The sequence below is a fragment of the Siphateles boraxobius genome, unplaced genomic scaffold, assembly GCF_051911475.1.
Source record: "Siphateles boraxobius isolate OS27281-9 unplaced genomic scaffold, OSU_SipBor_1 9, whole genome shotgun sequence".
Classification (NCBI taxonomy): Eukaryota; Metazoa; Chordata; class Actinopteri; order Cypriniformes; family Leuciscidae; genus Siphateles; species Siphateles boraxobius.
In genome coordinates this window covers 6,179,054-6,201,689 of record NW_027509219.1, presented here as the reverse complement: position 1 = coordinate 6,201,689, position 22,636 = coordinate 6,179,054, and the positions used below count along the sequence as shown (strand labels likewise).

The following is a 22,636-nucleotide window of genomic DNA, read 5'->3' as shown; positions in this document are numbered from 1 at the left end:
TGTTGAAAACGAAAGTAAAAGAGTGACGCTCATTTCGTTTTACCATGATAAGAGTTCCCCAGCTAACACAGTATGTTGTGACGACGTCGTCAGTTAGTCGTCATTTGGTCAGCGCGACATTACTTTAAGACAACGGTGTGAGGACGTCGGGGTAAAGTTCATTTTTTTTACAATCTTGGCTAACGTTCCAGAAACGTCGTGGGCACGTCCTCAAAAGACGTCGCTAGTTTATCCCATGGAGAACGTTGTGAGGACGTCGTGGTAAAGTTCCATTTTCTTATAATCTTGGCTAACGTTCTAGAAACGTTGTGGGCACGTCCTCAAAAGACGTCGCTAGTTTATCCCATGGAAACGTTGTAAAGACGTGGTCAACTGGTCACCAGATAACTTAATAAAATCTTGGATGAATAAAGTAGCCTACATTTCTCATATAATATCCAAATAGCATATCACTAGGATAATACTTGTAACGCAATTTTCTGGAAAGTTATCTGGAGACCAGATGACCACGCTACAACGTTCTCCATGGGATAAACTAGCGACGTCTTTTGAGGACGTGCCCACAACTTTTCTGGAACGTTAGCCACGATAAAAATGGAAACTGTACCACGATATGTCCTCACAACATTTTAAATGTAGAGAGAGGCGCGTTGTTATAGCGAATACAAACAACCCCAACAGACTGATTAGGACCCCGTCGCTAGAAAATAGTAGGCCTACCTCAAAATAGGGCTGAGCGACACCTATTGTCTACGACAATATTGTAATTGCTTTTATGTTAAACGATATACGATCTGGCATGATCGAGTAGCCTATGTCCCTCACTTTGCAGAAAACAAACAAAAACATGCCACGCATAGCCTATACTGTGATGTTACCCTATAGTTCAGACCATGGCACGTGCATTTAGTGATTTACTGCACAGTTTAAATGCAGCTAGAATGGCCAAAATTCAAAATATGGGGGGAAATGCCCTGTACGAGTTTTTGTCCTTTACATTTATATCTTGCTTGAGGCAATTTCGTATGTCAATGATTAACAATGGACTATTAATATTTTTAGGCTACCTAAAGCCCCGTCTCAGAAAGTCAGCTAACGAATTTCCTGAGCGGGACGCATACACGCAAGCAAAGTGGCCAATTAAAGAGACAGCTTCACCTGCGAATCACGATCGCGAAAGGACACACAACCAATCAAATGCATTAAACATAATGCATAAACCATTATGAAATAATTTCTGATTTGAAAAATCGTGTTAATGGATTTATTTTGTGTATATGTATGAGTGTGAAATCCGTCTGTGTTTCTAAGGCCGTGTGTCCACCAAAGCGTTTTTTCACGCAGCTGGCGTAAAATTCCAATTGTTTTCAATGGGAGCGCCGCGTTTTTTAAACGCCATGAGCGTAACGAGGCGCTGAGCGTGTATTTAACGCTCAAGTGCTGAGCGCCCGGCGTTTTTTACTGGTCGCCGAGAGTTGAAAAATGTTCAACTTTGGGTAAAACGCTGCGCTCATCACTGTCACTTTTTACCCAGACGTCCAATCACAGTGGAGGAGGGGCGGGACAAATATCACACCGACCAACTAGTGATGGGATTTATGGCTCTTTGAGTGGATCCGGATCTTGGCGATCCGTTCCTTTCAAAGAGCCGTTCTAAAGAACGGCTCTTTTGGCTCTTTTTAAATATTTAGTCAGTTTTAAGAAGCCAGCTTGGGGGCATCTCAGTTTATCCTGGAAATAATCACTGGGAGGAATGATGAGGTGAGATTTGTAGTCAAACAATTAAAACTCAGATATCACACACCAATATCTGAGTTTGAATTATTCTGAAATATTGATTATTACCTCATTTGTCATGTGTGGACTATATTCCATAGGGTTGCACAACATCCCTCTGCTTAGAAAGTGACATCACTATTTTGGATTTACCTTTAGTACAAAGTATGTGTAAAGCTATGTTGACTTATGTTATTCATACAATACCTACTCACAAATTAACATCAAAAACAAAGCCGGCTGCAATGAATTTCTGTGCAAAACAGCTTTTACTACAAACACTAACACTTCCACACAAGAACATTGTTATCACACAAGAAATCACACAGAATGTGACGGCAGCGTGCACAAGTCATTGGCTCCGCTCCTACCCAATGACAGAGGCACGTAGGGTTTTTTTCCACTGGAGTACTCACCCTAGTAGCACCCCAGCGCTGGGTGCGCCCCTTCTCCTATAACTGAGGAGCTAATTTGTGTGCATCTGTGTTAAACACGCATAGGAAAAAGAACCACAGAAAGAACGGCTCCCCTCCAGCCGCGACTCGGCTCCCATCGTTCATGTTTATGAGCCGTTCAAAAGAATCGGTTCGTTCGCGAACGTCACAACTCTACGACCAACTGTCACAACATCCTTTCTGTACAACGACGTCAACCAGCAGAGCTAACCGAACAAAATGGATGAAAAATACATTTTTAGTATGAAACAAAATTATCTGCGAAATCAGTTACAAGTAAACTGTGCTGCTGATATTCTGTATCATAGCAACGAATCGTCTCAACTGAAAAAACGCAGCGCTGCCAAAACGCTCTCAAGCGCCCACAGCTAGGCGTTTTCAGCAGAGCGTCCAGCGTTTTCAGCCGACTAAAAACGCTTTGGTGGACACACGGCCTAAGGTCGGTAAAATCTCGTTTACATGTGGGCTATTAAAAATTTCATCTGAGGGTGCTTTCACTTTTGTTTGAGGGTGCTTAGCACCCTCAAGCACCCCCGTAGAACCGGGCTTGCCACTTATTACATGGCTCCTATAACAAATAAATATAGAATTTGACAATTTATTTTAAAAAGGAGTTTATTGATTTAAAAACAATTGTATTGCTTCCGCTAAGTCCGGAAGTCCGTTCCGTCTCTACGGTTAAAATCCATGGCAACGCTCTGTTTTTCATGGCAACGGTGTGTTATACTTGGACGTGTGTTAATTCATATCATCCTTTACAGGAGTATTACATTTACACTACTTTCAGGTGAGTTAAGTCTCTAAAATCACACAAATAATACGTACAACTGTTCCTGACAGTTTTATTGACACACATCTGTTGAATATTTACTTTATAGAAATAGTTTAGTGTCTTTGGAAAAAGTCCGTTAGCATCTCAACCGTTTTCAGAACAGGTAACGTTAAGTTAACTGTTAGGCTAACCTAAGCTCTTGTTTATTAAAGTTTGGTCTTTTAATCTCATATTTATGTGTAGATGAGATTTTTTGTTAGTTTAAGATTTCGCTGGCAGTTGAATGGGTGATTGGAAGTTGGTTAATTTAACCAACTGATTATTTAACATGCTGTTAGTCGATGACGTCACTTACACTGAGTGCAAAAAATATCTGAAACTAGTTCAAATGTGTTTTGATCTTTCACGGTAAACAACTTGATAAAAATTCTGTTATTTTAGCAGCGACAAAATAACCTCTCTACAGAGGGGAAACTCCAAGATCTCAACATTTCTGAAGAAAGCTGCTGCCAGAGAAGTAGGAGAAACAAGTGAACTGAGGAAGCTTATTGAATAACTTCATATCCATTTTCCCCCACAATATTTTTTGACCTATATCACATCTGTTTTCTTCCTTTTTATTATCTCAAATTTACATTTTTATTCATTTAATTTATTTTAAGAAGGCTTTGACATCCAAATGTAAGTGACACTATATGAGCAATATTAAATGAATAAGTAAACCTAAAGCATAAATTCTGTTATCCTAAGAAATTATTTTCTTTATATTCGTCTTTCTCTTTTCTGCATTTCACCTCTGCTGTAGCTTCTTGCCTTTTAATAAACCTGCCATTTTTTATGCTAAATATTGTTGGCTCTTTGACAAATTGTTTATGTTGATCCTTCCATGCTGATGCCCTGCACTATAGTAGAGTTGGAGCTGATCTCCTGTCGGACAACATCTCTTAAGGCGCTTTGAACCACGTGACTAAGTTAGTAAGTAAAACCTCAAACATACTCTAATGTTCAAAAGTTTGGTGTTGGTACAATTTTTGTCTTTGAAAGGAGTCTCTAATGCTCACCAAGACTGTATTTATTTGATCAAAAATACAGTAAAAACAACAATATTGTGAAATAATATTAAATTTTTAAATAACTGTTTACTATGTGAATATATTGTAAAATACAATTTATTCCTGTGATCAAAGCTGAATTTTCAGCATCATTGCACCAGTCTTCAGTTTTACACGATCCTTCAGAAATCATTCTGTTACGATGCTCAAGAAACTTTTCTGATTATTATCAATGTTGAAAACAGTTCAGCTTCATGAAAACAGCTTCATGTGTTTGTGTATACTACAATTCAAACATTAGGGGTCAGTAAGAATTTTTTTTTTTTTTTGGAAGACATTAATAGCAAGAATACATTAAATTGATCAAAAGTGACAGTAAAGACGTTTATAATGTTACAAGATTTTTTAACTTTCAAACTTTTCTTTGAACTTTGTATTGTGGGTGTATTTGTATAAAGGCATCATGGTTTACACAAAAATCTGAAGCAGCACAACTGTTTTCAACACTGATAATAATCAGAAATGTTTTTTGAGCATCAAATCATATTAGAATAATTTCTAAATGATCATGTGACACTGAAGCCTGAAGTAATGATGTTGCAAATTTAGCTTTGATCACAGGAATACATTTAATTTTAACATATTCACATAAACAGTTATTTTAAATTGTAATAAAGTTTCACATTTACTGTATTTTCGATCAAATAAATGCATCCTTGGTCAGCATAAAAGACCTTAAAAAAATTAAAAGCCATAGACTAGCAACATTAATAAAGTACTCCTCTGTTTACGCTGCCTAAGAATGACGATGAGGTGACTGTGCAGCTCGGGATAAGGAAGAGGAGGAACACGTAAGTTAGACAATTTTCTTATACCTTTCTATCAAAAACAGTGTTTCCCCTAGGATTCTTTTTTAGGGGGGGGGGGGGGGGGGGGGGTGTACTGCTAGTGTTGCGGAGCGGGCGTGTTACGGATACGTGGTGTAATTTTTTTGCAATCAAAAAGCATGTCTAATTAATTGAAATCATGTATTATGAATCATTAAACAATACTTTTTTTTAAAATATATGAAAAAAAATGTCACACTAATTAATTCTGCGCTAATTCACACTAACACTAATTCTGTGTTGTGTTTTTTCTGGTAATAAAATGAAGACATAAAACAAAAATTGTATCATTTATCATCAATTTTAATCATGTGAAATTAAATAAACTTTTTGTCAAATAACTTGCTGCACAATGAGCTTTACTGTTAAAATTAAAACATGGATTATTCCTTAAAAATTTCAGTTTTGATGATAATTTATTTGGATTAGTGTTAGTGTATTATTACATTGGGACATATCTAAATTCTAATGTACAACAGTAATATATTTCTGTCAAGTTAAACCGAACTTTTATTTTGACGGGTTGCCGTGAAGACCTTTTGAGTTTCTGTGTGTTTATGTCATGATGATAGTTGTTCTCAAATGAAGCGGTTAAATGATCACGAAGTAGGGTTGGGAACATACTGTCTATGGTTGGGAATCGTAAGAAATTTTTCGGTTCCGATTCCGGTTCCGCCAAACGATTCCGGTTCCGGTTCCCATTCAATAAAAATTATTAAAACTAATACAAATAGTAGTACGGGGAAAATACACAATCCTTTTTGTGTTTTATTTCTGATAGGCCCTACTTGTCAAATGAGTTTAACAGACTGGCAATGTCAACAAATGCAACATATTATTTAGCAATATTTTTTTCTGAAGGAAAATAAAAAATGTTGCATTCTCAAGGATAATTTGGGACCTCTCCTATATCTTATTGTATATCCAGCAGTGGAATACCCTCTCAGAAGGGGTAGAATATGCTTGAACACACATGTAAGATCCAGACAGGTGAAACATAATATTTTTTAAATCGGTTTGAATGATTGATTTCTGTGAAACTTCACTTGTTTCCTTACTGGATTAAAGTGCTCTAGCAGTTAATAAACAGAAATGCATGCGTCTTGCGGAAGAACATTGTAGCCGGAGCTACTTCTCTATGTTTATGTCAATGACGCAAGTGAGTCACGCAGGCACTGGGCTACTCCGCAGCAGTGCCGAACCGACCAGTGTAAAGTAGTCTGAGTCTAAACGCTTATTACAGCCTTACCGTAGTGATTCAGGATAAGACAAAAACACGTTTTGAAAAAAGGCATTCATGATGTAATCGCTCATTATATACATTTTGTAAATTCTGAAGCGAATTTTCGTTATTTGAAGCGACTTTCAAAAGGTGATTAACTGTTTTAACATCAGTGTTTATTCTCGAACTATAAACTTTTATCTCAGTACTTCTGTGATCATTTGAATATTTTTAACACAGAAATATCGATACTGTGTTGTTGAAAAGACAGAAAGTAAAGCTAACGTTAGATGTTTCATGTCAGCGACAGCGCAAACAGATTTGAATGTCCCGGTGTGAAGTTTTTGTCATTTAGGAATAAGATCGCGTGGGTGTTTGAATCGAGATCGTTTAAAGATTAATGGTGCAGCTCTACTGTCTTATTCTCTCTCTCTGCGTTGATATCTGACGCAATTTTTTTTAACTTGTTATACGAATAGCGCGAGGGACAGTGCATTCATTACAATTTTAATATTTATGTGGTGAGACGTCGCTATTAAAGGATAAGCTCCCAGCACTTCGTCCACACATCGCATCAGAACCAAAAACACTACCGGTTCTGCATAAGAACCGGTTCTCGGTTCCCAACCCTATTACGAAGTGACTTTCAGAGTGGATCTAGAGCCTGGAGAGGAAGTTCATGCGTTTGTGTCTTCATATAGGCCAAAAAATAGCGCAAGCGTCACACGTGCTTCAGTGTGTGTGTGTGTGTGTGTGTGTGGTAAATGAAACTGCGCGTCGGCGGCACCATTCATTCACACAGAACATGCAGGATTCGTATTTAAATAGTCTTTGTGTTTTAATATTCACACACACTAGTCTACATCGCGATTTGATTTCAAGTGTACTGAACTGCTTTCTATTTTTTCCTCAAATTTACAAATTCCGTGAAATTCCGCGTTATACACTAAATTCCTTTTTTATGACTGGATTTCGTCAGCATTTTAGGGGGGGCGGGGGGTCGTTTTGGGGGGGCGGGGCGCCCCCCCAAAACAATGGTAGGGGAAACACTGAAAAAGCTATTAACCTGACTACAATAGTATGGTACAATTTTTTTTCAGCTTCCAGTGAATATAGAGATCGAGACCCTACTGCTATCCTTGCCACAGAAGATCCTGCCCTCCTCTGGTGGGGTAATGGCGCTTTACCACTGCATGGTACGGTTCAGTAGTTATTAGCCTACAGCAAGTGTCAAAGTGATTGATTGACAGGTGGGCGTGGCTATCCTTTGATCTTCCCCGCCCCTTCCGGTTCCTCCCCTTCCTGTCCCACCCCTTGTCCCGCCCCTTCCGGTTCCTCCCCTTCCTGTTACCTTTGACCTAGTTCCGCCCCTTCCTGTTACCTTTGACCTAGTTTCCGCCCCTTCCGGTTACAGCTTCTGTCAAAATGATGGATGGTGACAGTTAGTTTGATCGTTTGAAGTTCATTTGATCAAGAAAAGGGAGGTATTGGCCTTTGATGTTAACATAAGCTTTGATGTTACAGTTACAGTTACAAAGTGATGTATTGGCTTTGATGGTGACAGTTAGTTTGATTGTTTGAAGTTGGTGTTTTGGTCACCGCCTTTCTGAGCAGCATCATGTATAAATGGGTCAGCCATGAAAGTGATAAGAAAAAATGCTGGAAGTTTATCTGTTCTGTAAAAGAATATAAAATAAAACCTCACACAAAAAGTTTGAATAAAATGTAGAATTATTCACTGAACCAAGCATTTCAGTTTAAATAAAATGGTGAAAGTTTATCTGTTCTTTAAAAGAATATAAAATAAAATCTCACACAAAAAGTTTGAATAAAATGGAGTCACAAAAATATTGCAAACAATCCAATGTGTGGATGACCTTGCTCTGTCTTGCACTGACGCTGAGCGCGCGCGTCTATGTGTGTGTCAAAGCAGTAAAGGATGCGCCGCATGTACTTATCTGTCTGTTTAGATGAAATAAATTAATCTTACATGTTTTACAGAACTCTAGAAAAATCACACGCTATAACCGGATCTCTCTGAAATGTATCTCCAATTATAATCTTTTTTGGCCCGTAACCCAGTTAGGGATGCGTTCGTTCGACATGAAACACAGGCTTTGTCTGTATGAGACTGTTAAATAGGTCAGGGACGGGGTTGTCAGATAAGACGCTCACATGCGCGGTGCAATGGCGCCATCTAGTGGACACGGAACACTGTTTTTCTCCATATCCAAATATAAATACAGATGTCCTCAGGCCAAAAATCATCAGAAACATATTTTCCTGACTCAGCTAAATCATCTCTACTTGTCATCAAAATGCAAAACTGTGAGTATTTCTTTTCTCAATATTTTATCTGTTATAATAATATGATTTTGTTCCATCATCTGCACTATGCAATAGTGGTATTAGTTTAATATGATTGTTTATACATTATTGTTTTAAACATGGATGCATTGTGGTATTGAAGTTTCAACTGCTTTATGTTTATCTACTGTAACTCAAATCTCCATTATACTATCTGTTTAATGTTTATCTGTTGTTGTTGGTATTTTTTAGCATAAAACTATGATTTTTAAAAAACTGTTTTAAACTTTCATTGGACTATGGGGGTTTTATCTGTTAGAATAATATGATTTTTTAATCATTTTAATCATTCAATGTGCTATTGTTTTTATTTAATTATTTTTAATTTTTAAAAAACTGTTTATTAGTTTTAAACACTCATTCATTATGATATTGCATTGTTTTACCTGGAAAATTTAGATGTAGAACAGATTGATATAAATGTTTTGTTAGGATAATTCTATCTGTAATGCGTTTTATTTAAAACACCATTTGTGACTATTACATTGTTTCATCTGAAAGATTTAAAACATCATTAATGTTCTATCTGCAATATGTTTTATTTAAAACATCATCTGTGACAGTCATTCTAACCACGTAGCATCCACTGTCTTTTCTTATCATACTGTTTTATGATCGATATCAATTCTGTTTGGCCTGTAGGCCTATATGGTTTTTTCAGAAAACTTTAAAAATTATAATGCTATGTTTTTTTCTATGGACTTTTATTATGAAAAGACTAGGCTTTTCTAACAGGAAGTGTCCGGTGTTTTGCTTAGCTAGCAGCTATGCTGTGATTCTGTTTTTGCTATGTATCATTTCTGTTTGCATTAAATCTGCGTTTTACCATCGCGTTGTTTTGTTATCTATTTACTAAGACAGCGCTGCGCTCCCGGTTATTAGGCATGCCTTAGCACCACTCCTGTTAGAAATGCATGGTTTAGCTTAGCAGCGCGTGCTACGTTGCTAACTGCTCTTAAATATGTCTGACATCATGTATCAAAACTAGTTTTGATCCGTGTCTGTTTCACAAGGCAGATCGATCTACTTTTGATATATTGGCTGTTTTATTTTTAGACCTAAAAAGCTTCTTTTAGTCACCGTCTTAAACACGCCATGTTATTGATACAGGAACTAAGCAACTCTCCGGCGCCACCTGGTTACCCGGTGTTAAGCCTACATTCTGTTATGGCGAAATTACGCCCTCTAGTGCACCGTTGTGATATAACATCCTGTTATGGCGCCACCTAGTCACCCGGAGTTAAAACTGCATCCTGTTTTGGTGAAATTATGCCAAAACCGGTTTTGTCCATAGACAGTAAAAGAAATGGACAGAGCGACCCCGTTGATTTCAACGGAGAGAGTTGAAGCCAAACATGGGTACTCACTTCCTGATAGCCAAGCGTTCTGCGCAGGCTCAAACTGAGCTTGATGACGTAGATGTCACGTGAGCAACCTGGCTGGGAGTTGTAAATCTTCTAGTAGCTGTGCCAAGACAAATCTTAATCACCCGTAGACAGTCACCCAACCACGACCTGCAGCAACTTTTGGTAAGTATTCTGATTAATTATTTTGTCATTTTGCTTAATATTTATTTATTTAAAATTTAACGTCAGTACGCCATATTAAGTTAATGCTAAGTTATGTAAAATGATATTCAAGAACTTATTAATTCATACCCAATATGTATATGTAAGGAGATACTAGGCAAAGGCTAATTATTGCTAACTAAATGATAGTTAAGATTAGTAATTTAACTTAAACAGCTAATCTAAGTCGAATGTAAGTTAAATGAGTCATACTTATTTAACCGCCCAAGAAGCGAATGTTTTAAATATAATTTGCACGGTGAAATTAGGCATTGGTAAAGATAGCATGCTTGCTGGGCATATAATTAACATGATTGCTTGATGCACATGATGTTGTATAGTGTTAATGGACGCAAAATGGCGTTAACTGTTATCTACACAGAGACAATAAAAGATCTATCGCAAGAGAAATGGCCGAATTAGTCATATAAAAAAGTTATTCAGTAAATCGCTTTGTACAAAAGCGTCTGTTTTGGCCAGTTAAATAAAATGTAAGTTAAATAATAGATGGACAATAACATCTATAACTAATGGTTGCCCTTTTCATTTTTCTTTCCTCATAGGTTCAAATACAAACTCTGCACTTCAGAAACTTAACCAAACACCATGGCTGACAACAAAGGTAAATCATGTAGCTATAGTATAATTTACAAATATAGTATAAAATATGGAAAGCAACACATTGACTGTAAGAGAGAATAATATAATAAATGAACCTTTTGTAATACCTATATTGTCATGTTATTATATCAATGAACAGATAAAATCAATTAATTTGTGTTTTATTGTATATCTGCATAGACATTTTTTTTCTGTTTTGTTTGGATAGAAAGAAATCAATGGCCCGAGACAAGTTACTTGTGTGTGTTAAAATCTGTTTACTGATACTGACAAAACAGTGTTTTGATTGTGATTGCTGTATGCTATTAACAGATCCAGTGATTTGGATCATGGGAAGTAGCTACATTCGTCGTGGGGAAGAGAGGGCCAGAGAGGCCATCGGGGCCAATCTTGGCCTAGCGGCCAAGGTTCACTCCACAGCGGGGTGGACTTCGATGGCATGGATTCCTTCCTTTCTTCTACCGGTCCCTCAGAGGAAGAGCAGCCCCGGATGTCCTGCTGATTCACTGCGGCGGGAACGACTTGGGATGCAGGAAGAGCATCGATCTCGTCGCAGCAATGAAGCAGGATCTGCAACATCTTCATCGGCGTTTCCCTCAGATGACCATCGCTCTGTCTGACATCACCCAGAGACGTCGGTGGAGATCGGGCCTTCCGGGGAAAATTTACAAATCCCGTAAATGGGTGAACAGTGTCATGGCTACCTTTGTCTTGGGAATGCAGGGGGGTATCGTGCATCACCCTCAAATTGTATTTAATAAGCCTCAAATGTTTCTTAGGGATGAAGTTCATTTATCCACTAGGGGTAATGATATTTTTTTAAATAATTTAGCTGAAGGCTTGAGAGGCTTAATCCAGTAGGGGTGATGCTGGATTAAACCTCTCAACATGTTTTAAACATGAAACAGTTGAAGTTTGTTAAATTCTTTTGAGGTTGTGTATGTGCCTTTTGTCTTTAGTTTAACACATCACATTGGTAGACATAACACTGTTCAATTGTCACTGCTCTTTCTCCCCCCACCCTTTCTCCCCTCACCCTTTCTCCCCTCCGTGCCATTTAAGCATCACCCTAGCCCCCCCCCCCCCGGCCTCTCTCTTTTCTTCCCCACGACGAATGTAGCTAGAGGGGATAGGGATTATATAATTATTACTTATGGTTTAGAATTTCTTAATGATGCATATTCAGAATCAGTGGCCTACACAGTGAATATAGATTGAATATTAAATTAGATTAGATTTATCTTTATTGTCAATGTGTAGAGTACAAGTACAGAGACAATTCAATGCAGTTGTGTCTAACCAGAAGTGCAAAAAAAGTACAGTATAGACATGTAGTATAAACAGTAAATGACATGCAGTGTAGACAGTAGTATACAGTTAACCTAGTGGTATGGTTTACAATAAGGATATGTGAAGTGTATTAACCAGGGGCGGACTAGGACCAAAAAGTGGCCCTGGACTTTCTGGCCCACAGCAGCCCCCCACATCATAACACACTGGCTCATTAATGTGCAGAAAAATTTTGAACACCACTTATAGCATACAAATATAACACAATACAAGAAACGAGAAATTAACAGAAATGCTATTTAAATGTTTATTTTAATTAACACAACATATATTAGGTAATATTTGTACAACAAAGGGAATCTTTACAGCAGAAAACCTTTTGAACCAAAGCTTTGCATGAATTTTGTTGAGGGTGGAACTTGAAAAATATGTCTAGGCGTGTTTCAAGATACGCAATGGAGTGACACTGGGTTCACAGTCTGGTTGAGGTGAGATCAATCTTTGGTGATGCTGTGCGCCTTACTCAAGCATTGCTTGCCCTGGATGGCCTTGATGGAGGGGTGTGAGGAAGCAGTGATGCGTTTTGGTCAGACGCATAGCAGTTGCCGTACCATACTGTGACACAATTGGTGAGGATGCTCTCGGTGCTGCAGCGGTAGAAGTTCACCAGGATCTATTACACCTGTAATAGCAATGAGAAAATAATTCAACTCACTTAATTGCTTTGGTCTGATAGGTGGCTGTAAACATGTTGGCTAGAAAAGCATATAATACAGTAAACTACAGATGTTGTCCGAGTTATCTAACTTAACTTGGCTTAACAGTCAAGTGACTAAGTATACCTAAACTTTGTATGTGTGCTGCTCTTCACTGTCCTCAATCTGAGTTAAAAGTTCTTTCATACCTTGCAGTGTTCGTTACTGGAAAAACTTGGAAACAGCAACCACCAGCATGTCTGAAAAAGAGAAAGGATGACCAGCATCTTGGCTTTAACTCTCAACATCTAGCCTGGCTTAGTTAGAAGCCCACTCACCACGTCAAGGTGCAGGCTCAGAGTGGGTAGACAGGACAAGACAAACGTAACAAACAGTTTATACAATTTATACATTACGTTCTGTTCAAATGTTACACTCAAATGTTCAAATGTTCAGATGTTTCAGTGTTGTCTGTTTGTGGCTACACGACCCAGCCGTCCCAGAAGCCATCAGTGCTTTTTGTCACGGCTTACCGCCGAAATTCAAAGAGCAGTGATGGAGGGAGCTAACAGCCGCGGAGAAGTCGATGTGGCAAAAAATGATTTACAGTGCAAAGTCAGAAGTAATGACATGTCTATTAAGTTCACAGAATTGGTCGGAAAGTCTGAAATATTAATTAAGTTTATGAGAGTAGAATGTGACGGTGATAGCACAATGTACGCTGCTTGTAAGACATGCTTAGTCTTAGTCAAGTGATTCAGGGACGAGCGGTCTGAAGAAGCACACTTGCAAGGCAAATTCAGGAAAGAATCAGGCAAGCATCGCTTCATTCATCAAGCGAAAATTGCCGTATATGGGAGCGGTACAGGAGCGGGAGTCAGTTTAAACAGGAGCGGGATGGGATTGGGAGTCAATTTACCAGGAGCGGGATGGGATGGGATTATTTTTTAAACTTTGGTCTGGGAGTGGGACGGGACAAGATTTCTTTCTATGGGAGTGGGACGGGACAGGAGTGAAAATCCACTCCCGTGTCATCCTCTACTGTACACCTCTCGGTTGTTGAATTTGTGCGCGAGTACTTTTATCATGCCAGCTGAAGGTTCATTTTTGCGCGTGTGAAATAACATAATGTGCTCGTGAGCATGTCTTACACGCTCATAACTTTTGACTAAAAAATAACGCCATACGTGTGTATGTGCGTGTCACAAATCATAAATTGTTTCTTCAACTTATTAAAATATCTTACTTTACTGCAACTATCTGTTTCTGGTTCTTTATTATATTTATAGTGTGTGATTTATAAAATACATTATATCCTTCATCACACATAATGTGTCTGGTCACTTTATATCTTATATCAGAATATTATATTACTGTTAAGCCTACTATGGATATTAAAATACGCTGAACCATGTGTCCTGTATCATAGCTACATGAATGACCTTTGCAGCAAAAAAACCGCGTGAAAATCAGTTCAGTATTCAGTGAGATATGATTAATTTAATGCGCTGACAGCTCATTTCACCTGCATTCAGATTACACTGAGCGGAGCAGATGACCGGTTGAAGATGGCGGCTCCAATTCTCGTCCGTGCCAATAGGTAGTAGCGGTCGATAGGGCGTCTATCTATATGATGTCTATATGGTGCACAAGAGGGCGTAATTTCGCCGTAACAGGATGTTATATCGCAACGGTCCACTAGAGGGCGTAATTTCGCCATAACAGGATATTATACCAGAACGGTGCACTAGAGGGCGTAATTTCGCCATAACAGGATGTTATACCAGAACGGTGCACTAGAGGGCGTAATTTCGCCGTAACAGGATGTTATATCGCAACGGTCCACTAGAGGGCGTAATTTCGCCATAACAGGATGTTATATCACAACGGTGCACTAGAGGGGGTAATTTCGCCATAACAGAATGTAGTTGTAACACCGGGTAACCAGGTGGCGCCGGAGAGTTGCTTAGTTCCTGTATCAATAACATTGCGTGTTTAAGACAGTGACTAAAACAAGCTTTTTAGGTCTAAAAATAAAACAGCCAATATATCAAAACTAGATCGATCTGCCTTGTGAAACAGATACGGATCAAAACTAGTTTTGATACATGATGTCAGACATATTTAAGAGCAGTTAGCAACGTAGCAAGCGCTGCTAAGCTAAACCATGCATTTCTAACAGGAGTGGTGCTAAGGCATGCCTAATAACCGGGAGCGCAGCGCTGTCTTAGTAAATAGATAACAAAACGCATGATGTACCAAAACAAATGGTAAAACGTGGATTTAATGCAAACAGAAATGATACATAGCAAAAACAGAATCACAGCATAGCTGCTAGCTAAGCAAAACACCGGACACTTCCTGTTAGAAAAGCCAAGTCTTTTCATAATAAAAGTCCATAGAAAAAAACATAGCATTATAATTTTTAAAGTTTTCTGAAAAAACCATATACAGGCCAAACAGAATTGATATCGATCATAAAACAGTATGATAAGAAAAGACAGTGGATGCTACGTGGTTAGAATGACTGTCACAGATGATGTTTTAAATAAAACATATTGCAGATAGAACATTTATATTAATGATGTTTTAAATCTTTCAGATGAAACAATGTAATAGTCACAAATGGTGTTTTAAATAAAACACATTACAGATAGAATTATCCTAACAAAACATTTATATCAATCTGTTCTACATCTAAATTTTCCAGATAAAACAATGCAATATCATAATGAATGAGTGTTTAAAACTAATAAACAGTTTTTTAAAAATTAAAAATAATTAAATAAAAGCAATAGCACATTGCATGATTAAAATGATTAAAAAATCATATTATTCTAACAGATAAAACCCCCATAGTCCAATGAAAGTTTAAAACAGTTTTTAAAAAAATCATAGTTTTACGATAAAAAATACCAACATCAACAGATAAACATTAAACAGATAGTATAATGGAGATTTGAGTTACAGTAGATAAACATAAAGCAGTTGAAACTTCAATACCACAATGCATCCATGTTTAAAACAATAATGTATAAACAATCATATTAAACTAATACCACTATTGCATAGTGCAGATGATGGAACAAAATCATATTATTATAACAGATAAAATATTGAGAAAAGAAATACTCACAGTTTTGCATTTTGATGACAAGTAGAGATGATTTAGCTGAGTCAGGAAAATATGTTTCTGATGATTTTTGGCCTGACGACATCTGTATTTATATTTGGATATGGAGAAAAACAGTGTTCCGTGTCCACTAGATGGCGCCATTGCACCGCGCATGTGAGCGTCTTATCTGACAACCCCGTCCCTGACCTAATTAAACAGTCTCATACAGACAAAGCCTGTGTTTCATGTCGAACGAACGCATCCCTAACTGGGTTACGGGCCAAAAAAGATTATAATTGGAGATATATTTCAGAGAGATCCGGTTATAGCGTGTGATTTTTCTAGAGTTCTGTAAAACATGTAAGACTAATTTATTTCATCTAAACAGACAGATAAGTACACGCGGCGCATCCTTTACTGCTTTGACACACACACACACACATAGATGCGCGCGCTCAGCGTCAGTGCAAGACAGAGCAAGGTCATCCACACATTGGATTGTTTGCAATATTTTTGTGACTCCATTTTATTCATACTTTTTCTGTGAGATTTTATTTTATATTCTTTTAAAGAACAGATAAACTTTCACCATTTTATTTAAACTGAAATGCTTGGTTCAGTGAATAATTCTACATTTTATTCAAACTTTTTGTGTGAGGTTTTATTTTATATTCTTTTACAGAACAGATAAACTTCCAGCATTTTTTCTTATCACTTTCACGGCTGACCCATTTATACATGATGCTGCTCAGGAATGCGGTGACCAAAACACCAACTTCAAACAATCAAACTAACTGTCACCATCAAAGCCAATACATCTCAAACTAACTGTCACATAACTTTGTAACTGTAACATCAAAGCTTATGTTAACATCAAGGGCAATACCTCCCTTTTCTTGATCAAATGAACTTCAAACGATCAAACTAACTGTCACCATCCATCATTTTGACAGAAGCTGTAACCGGAAGGGGCGGAAACTAGGTCAAAGGTAACAGGAAGGGGCGGAACTAGGTCAAAGGTAACAGGAAGGGGCGGGACAGGAAGGGGAGGAACCGGAAGGGGCGGGGGAAGATCAAAGGATGGCCCCGCCCACCTGTCAATCAATCACTTTGACACTTGCTGTAGGCTAATAACTACTCGGTTCGGTACGGCACGCTTTGGCGCTTTTCCACTGCATGGTACGGTACGGTTCGGTTCGGTACGGCTCACTTGTGGTGCTTTTCCACTGCATGGTACGGTACGGTACGGCTCGCTTCGGCTCGCTTTAAATGGTACCTGGTCTGTTGAGGTTCCAAGCGTACCGTACCGGTACTAAAATGTGACGTAAAAAAACACTGCAGATCACTGATTGGTCAGATAGAATCGTCACTACCAGCGTCATTGGATTTGCGACACGAGACACTAAACCCGCTAGATTTAAATAACCAGGGGACAACAGCCAACGCGTTAGCATCTGTTTTTTACTTTCTTGAAAAAAAAGAGATCAAAACTTTAAAAAAGAAATGGCTGAATCGTGGTCAGTGGACGAGGTGCAGACGTTCCTCTCGTTGGTTGCCGAGGAGCGGATCCAGCGAGAGCTGGATGGGGCAAAACGGAATGAAAAAGTGTTCCAAGAAGTAGCTCAGCTCTTATCCGCACACGGCTATTACCGGACCTACAAACAGTGTAGGGACAAATTAAAAAAACTTAAGAGTGACTATAGAACCATAAAGGATCACAACGGCCGGAGTGGTGCAAACAGGAGAACGTGGAAGTGGTTCGACCAAATGGACGCTATCTACGGAAGACGACCTGCGAGCAATGGGAGAGAGGGTGCCCTGGACTCGGCCACCTCGTTGTTAGACAACACATTCGATGATGGTACGTTGTGTTAAGTTAACAATATATTAAGTTTGAAAGCTTCACTTTATTGACCATCTACTGTAAAGCTTTATTTAGATTTTTTTATACATCTATGACTATTTAATTATTTAAATGTTCTGGACTTGTTATTGTTGCTAGTTTGATTTGTGTTGCAATAATTTGTGTAACTTTTTGTTTCAGATGCATTGTCTACGATTGACTCGTTAGCACTTTCTCCGTGCAGCGATGCCTCAACGTCCCAAATGGTGATCGCAGCTTCGCCACCAGCACGACCGCCTACACCAGCAACCTCCAGCACCAGCAGGACACCAGAGCGTGTGGTACCAGGTATGAAATACGACTAAAACACTTTCTGTTACAAATCATATATCTAGACTAAGCTTACCTAATCCTTTTCTTATGTCGATTTGAATGCCTGCAATAAAATTGGATATATCATGAAATCCTGTTGCTCACCATAAATACATTATTGCTAGCTACTGTAACTTTGTGATTAGTTCACACTGTAGATCATGTAAGGGTTGTTAATGAACAGTTATTTCATAAATTAATTGATATGTGATTCTGTTAGCTTTATTTTTGCTCTCCTTTTTTTTTTTTACCTTTAGAAAAAAAATCACAATTATAACTGTTCTTCCTTTGTATCTAGGCAAGAGGAAAAGGAGCATGCACCATCAGGAGCATTTAGCTGTTTTAAGAGAGATGCAGGTGGCTGATATTCAACAGCAGGAACTGAACTGGGCACAGAGGGAGCTCCATTTGCAGATGGCAGATGGCAGTCAATGAGGCCCGGCAAGCGAGGGGATGGGGATGCTTGTACAGGCGATGAGTGGCCGGCAACAACAGACCTCTCTGCCCCGACTAAAACCTCTCTAGTCCATAATTCATAGAAATAGTTATTTTTTAACTTGTTTTCTCTGAATTTTTTTGTATAATACGTTTGCGCACGACGTTTAAAGTTTGCTTAGTGTACATTTTTTTCTTTTAAGTTTGTGTTTATATATGTCGTCTTTATATTTTATATATATATTTATTTTTTTGCAGTACATACATTTGCACAAAATGTCAAGTTCGCTTGGTGTACATTTTTTACTTTAAAATTTTTGTTTATATATGTCTTTATATATTTTATTTTTTCAGTAAATATATTTGCACTTTGTTTGAAGTTTGATCTGTTTACATTTTTCTTCAATAAAATTTACTTGTTAAACGTGTACTTTCCTTTTTAATGCTTTAATATTTCATTAGCATGTAATATAGCTAATTATACCTTTGAAATTCAAAATAGACTATATTCAAGTGGGGCATACATGACACCCAAAATAAAAAGGGGTTGCTGTGACTTATGAGCAGCAACCTTTTTATTCTGGGTGTCATGTATGCCCCACTTGAATATAATCTATTCTGAATGGAGACATAACCAACATATATTAAGAAAGCCAAGTCTAGAAGTAAGAGTTTACAGTTCAAGACTCAGAATTAATCAGACTGTTATTAATATTGAGATATATAAGCTCAAGGAAGCATTCCTGCTCCATTTTAAATCTGAAAATTTCTTAAAAATATCCATGCTGTGGAGTATATATGGGGAGTTTTTTTTAAGAGAAGGCTGATTAGATTCTTATCAAATATTTTATTGCCCTGTGGACACCCATTTACAGTCTATTGACTAATGTCGGGTGAGGAGAACTGTCCCATTCATGCTTTATTGTAGTCAATAAACATACCTTTCACACCTCTGCCGGTATGAGACTTAATCTTCATTATTCTTTTATCGGTATTCTTTTGTTTGAATTCAGCCATTATAGCCTTTATTCTGGCATTATGCTTAGCCATCGACACCCATGTCATCCTACTATAAATGCAAAATCCTTGATAAATGCAAAAAGTCTTGTTTAAAAACAAAATATATGCATATTTTTGGGACCTTATACATATTTTTGGGACCTTACGTGAATTATTTTAACAAATTGAATTATGTAATAGAATAGCTTTTCCAGCAGGTGGATTAAAGCAACAGGTATCAGCAAGCTACATTTACATAATATAAAATATTAATAATACACTTTTACTTAAAACTCACTTTAAACCACCATCGAGTATTTGTATCAGATTCCGGTCACGGTTTAAAATAGTGTTATGACATAAAATTAATAGAAATATTATTCTGTATGATAAAATATTTAAAAAACATGTGATAATTATTTCTCCAGATGCTGTATATTGCATGTAAGTGAACACAAATAAACCTGAGAAAACATGATTGACTGCATTATGAGTGATGATTCCTATTCAAAATATCAATAAATTAAGAATTTAATGTCACTGCAAAGCAGATTTATCATAAAAGTGGTCAAATATCAAAGCTGGAGTCTTAAATCTTTATAATGAGGGAAAGTTTTTCCAGATCAAGTAAGAGTGTGATGTTTTAACGAGTGGTGAAATGTTTTACTAAAATAATCTGTGATCTTTTCCGTGAAAGGGGTTAAGAAATATGCAAGGGAAACATTTTCAAATACTGCATAAAAGTTTATTGACCACACACTTTACAGAACAGACATAGTCAACTATTCAAGTAACGCATCAGAGCCTCACGGACATCCCTGCCCTCCTCCTCTACAGGCTGTGGCAGTGCCAGCACAGGTTCTGCTGCTGAAGGTGAATCCCATGCACTCTCACAGGCATCTCCATGATTCTCACAAAGGTTATGTAGAGCACAGCATGTCAGCACCATAGATTTCACAAGGTCGACCGAACATTCATTTCTTTTCATAAGGCAACGCCATCTTCCTTTTAATCTTCCAAAAGCATTTTCAACCACTACACGTGCTCTGGATATTTTCGTGTTGTAGACCCGCTGTTCCGCTGTCAGCCGTCCAGTGTCAATGAATGGTTGGACGGCTGTTCTGAGCCAGTTCTGCAAGGGTTAGGCAGAGTCTCCAAGGATGTAGTAGCCAACATTCACCCCATCAATGTTTTTGGTGCTAGCTGGTATGTGGTTTCCACGGCTTGCCACCTCCCACAGCGTGGACAGTCTCAAAACCCGAGCATCATGCAGGCTTCCAGGCAGTCCTGTGAAAACATTCCAGAAAAGTCCCTTCCCATCCACAACACCTTGAAGGATGATGGAGTGCCAGCCTTTACGGTTGAAATAGTCACAGTGATAGTGTTGTGGTGCTATTATGGGTATGTGTGATCCATCAATAGCACCAATACACTGTGGGAGTCCCCATCTGTTCTCAACGTAGGCAGCCATTTCTTTAAACCTCTCCTGATCTGGAAAACGAATTTGTTCAGGTACCAACAACGTCTCTGCTGCAGCACAGAACTCCTGAACACACCGACACGCAGTTGAAATGCTTGCTCCAAAAAGATGTCCAACACTTCTGTACTCAGAGCCAGTTGCAAGCTTCCACAGTGCAATGGCTACTCTCTTCTTTAGAGGTACACACACGCGGAAGTTTGTGTCCCGTCGCTCCATCGCAGGACGCAGTTTGTTGCACAAATGGATAAACATTTCTTCCGACATTCTAAAGTTCTCCAACCACTGCGTGTTTGTAAAACCAGGAACAATCACATCACACCACTCAAGCTCTGTTAAACGTCCAAACAGATGGTCTGTGGCGGCGACTTTGCGAAATATGATACATCTGAAATACACAGATTACACTTCTTAATACATAATATTGCCAGCTAAATTCATTATATGCTTTGTGGCGATATAGCGATTGAGACCCTAAACAAGATTAGCTTACCCTAGTGCGCCGTCGGGCAAACTGAGTGATGTCGTCATCTGCGCTTCGTTGTAAGAGTTCCCAGACTCTTTTGTTTTTTTTAGCAGTATTTTGTTTTGCTGCCATCAGCCTCATTTTAAACACATTTCTCCGTCTTGCAGTTAAAAACATCCACATGCCGAGAATCAGGAACACCATCCCCTCGATAGGCTCCATTGTTCCTGTGTTTTGCGTTTGAAATTTGGCGCGTTTATGATGAATCATGGGAATAGAGGCGGCGCAAATAACGATCAGTCCCACCCACTTTGAAGGGGTACTAACTGCGGTGGAAAAGCAACCGAGCTAAAGCGAACCGAACCGTGCCGTACCGAGTCGAGTCGTACCACGCAGTGGAAAAGCGAAGCGAGCCGAACCGTTCCGCGCCGAGTCGAACCGTACCAAAACGAACCGTACCGTACCATGCAGTGGAAAAGCGCCATAAGAAAGAGACTCTTCCTCTTCTCTTACAGCTCTTCATCATCAGTTCTATGCTGATTTTAAGGTTTTGGCTCAAGCACATCTTCATTCCCAGGACTAAAGGTGAGAATTATATTAAAAATAAATGTGGATGACGTACCTACCACGCTCCCGCAACGTACCACAATAACGTCGCTACGACAAATACAGGAATCACAAAGTTACGTTGCTGGAACGTTATTTGGCGCGTCGCTAATATGGTCCGTTGATGTTACGTCCTCATGCCAGTTTGGTCATTAAGACGTACTCATCACGTTCTTGCGACGTACCACTATAACATCGCCACGACGATTATGGGAATCACAAAGTTACGTTGCTGGAACGTTATGTGGTACGTCGCTACGACAAATATGGGCCGGTCCTGTTACGTCTTCACAAAGTAACTGTGTTAGCTGGGTCCGTGTCTTTATTAAAATCAACACATTATAATGATTTATCTGTCATCCATCCTCGATTAATTTGAATGTAGGCAAATTTTTTTATTATTTGTCTCTCCCGACCCGCGTAGCACTATCGGCAAACTTAATGGCCACAGGCCGAGTTTTGTTGAGAGCAGAAGGCGGCTGCCTCGTAATTCCATGCATGAAAACCCTGTTACTTAAATAACCCTGTTACATTTTAAATTTGTAATTTAAAATGATGGTGCTGATGATTTTTAGAGCCCCCACAGGTGTAGGATTTTACTGCTTTCATGGGAGCTCA

The 22,636-nt window shown here is 38.5% G+C and overlaps 1 protein-coding gene and 1 long non-coding RNA gene across 2 annotated transcripts; both read left to right on the top strand.

Moving 5' to 3' along the window:
- Positions 1-2,859: 2,859 nt before the first annotated feature.
- Positions 2,860-13,961, top strand: LOC143733048 (uncharacterized). The gene is made up of 6 exons (XR_013201237.1): positions 2,860-3,018; positions 3,445-3,978; positions 4,857-4,906; positions 7,265-10,060; positions 10,663-10,721; positions 11,033-13,961. It is a non-coding gene; the product is annotated as an uncharacterized LOC143733048 (long non-coding RNA).
- A 2,888-nt stretch (positions 13,962-16,849) lies between these two features.
- On the top strand, positions 16,850-18,897 carry LOC143733043 (zinc finger and SCAN domain-containing protein 29-like). Its single transcript, XM_077224596.1, has 3 exons — positions 16,850-17,681; positions 17,865-18,011; positions 18,334-18,897. The coding sequence occupies exons 1-3, from the start codon at positions 17,324-17,326 to the stop codon at positions 18,468-18,470; spliced, it is 642 nt and encodes a 213-aa protein (XP_077080711.1). The 5' UTR covers positions 16,850-17,323; the 3' UTR covers positions 18,471-18,897.
- The last annotated feature ends 3,739 nt before the right edge of the window (positions 18,898-22,636 follow it).

What these genes read in the sequence shown, in the direction of transcription:
- LOC143733043 (XM_077224596.1), top strand. Translation starts at nt 17,324, where the DNA reads ATGGCTGAATCGTGGTCAGTGGACGAGGTGCAGACGTTCCTCTCGTTG. An exon ending in AGACAACACATTCGATGATG is followed by an intron (nt 17,682 to 17,864) that starts GTACGTTGTGTT and finishes TTTTTGTTTCAG; the next exon opens with ATGCATTGTCTACGATTGAC. An exon ending in ACCAGAGCGTGTGGTACCAG is followed by an intron (nt 18,012 to 18,333) that starts GTATGAAATACG and finishes CTTTGTATCTAG; the next exon opens with GCAAGAGGAAAAGGAGCATG.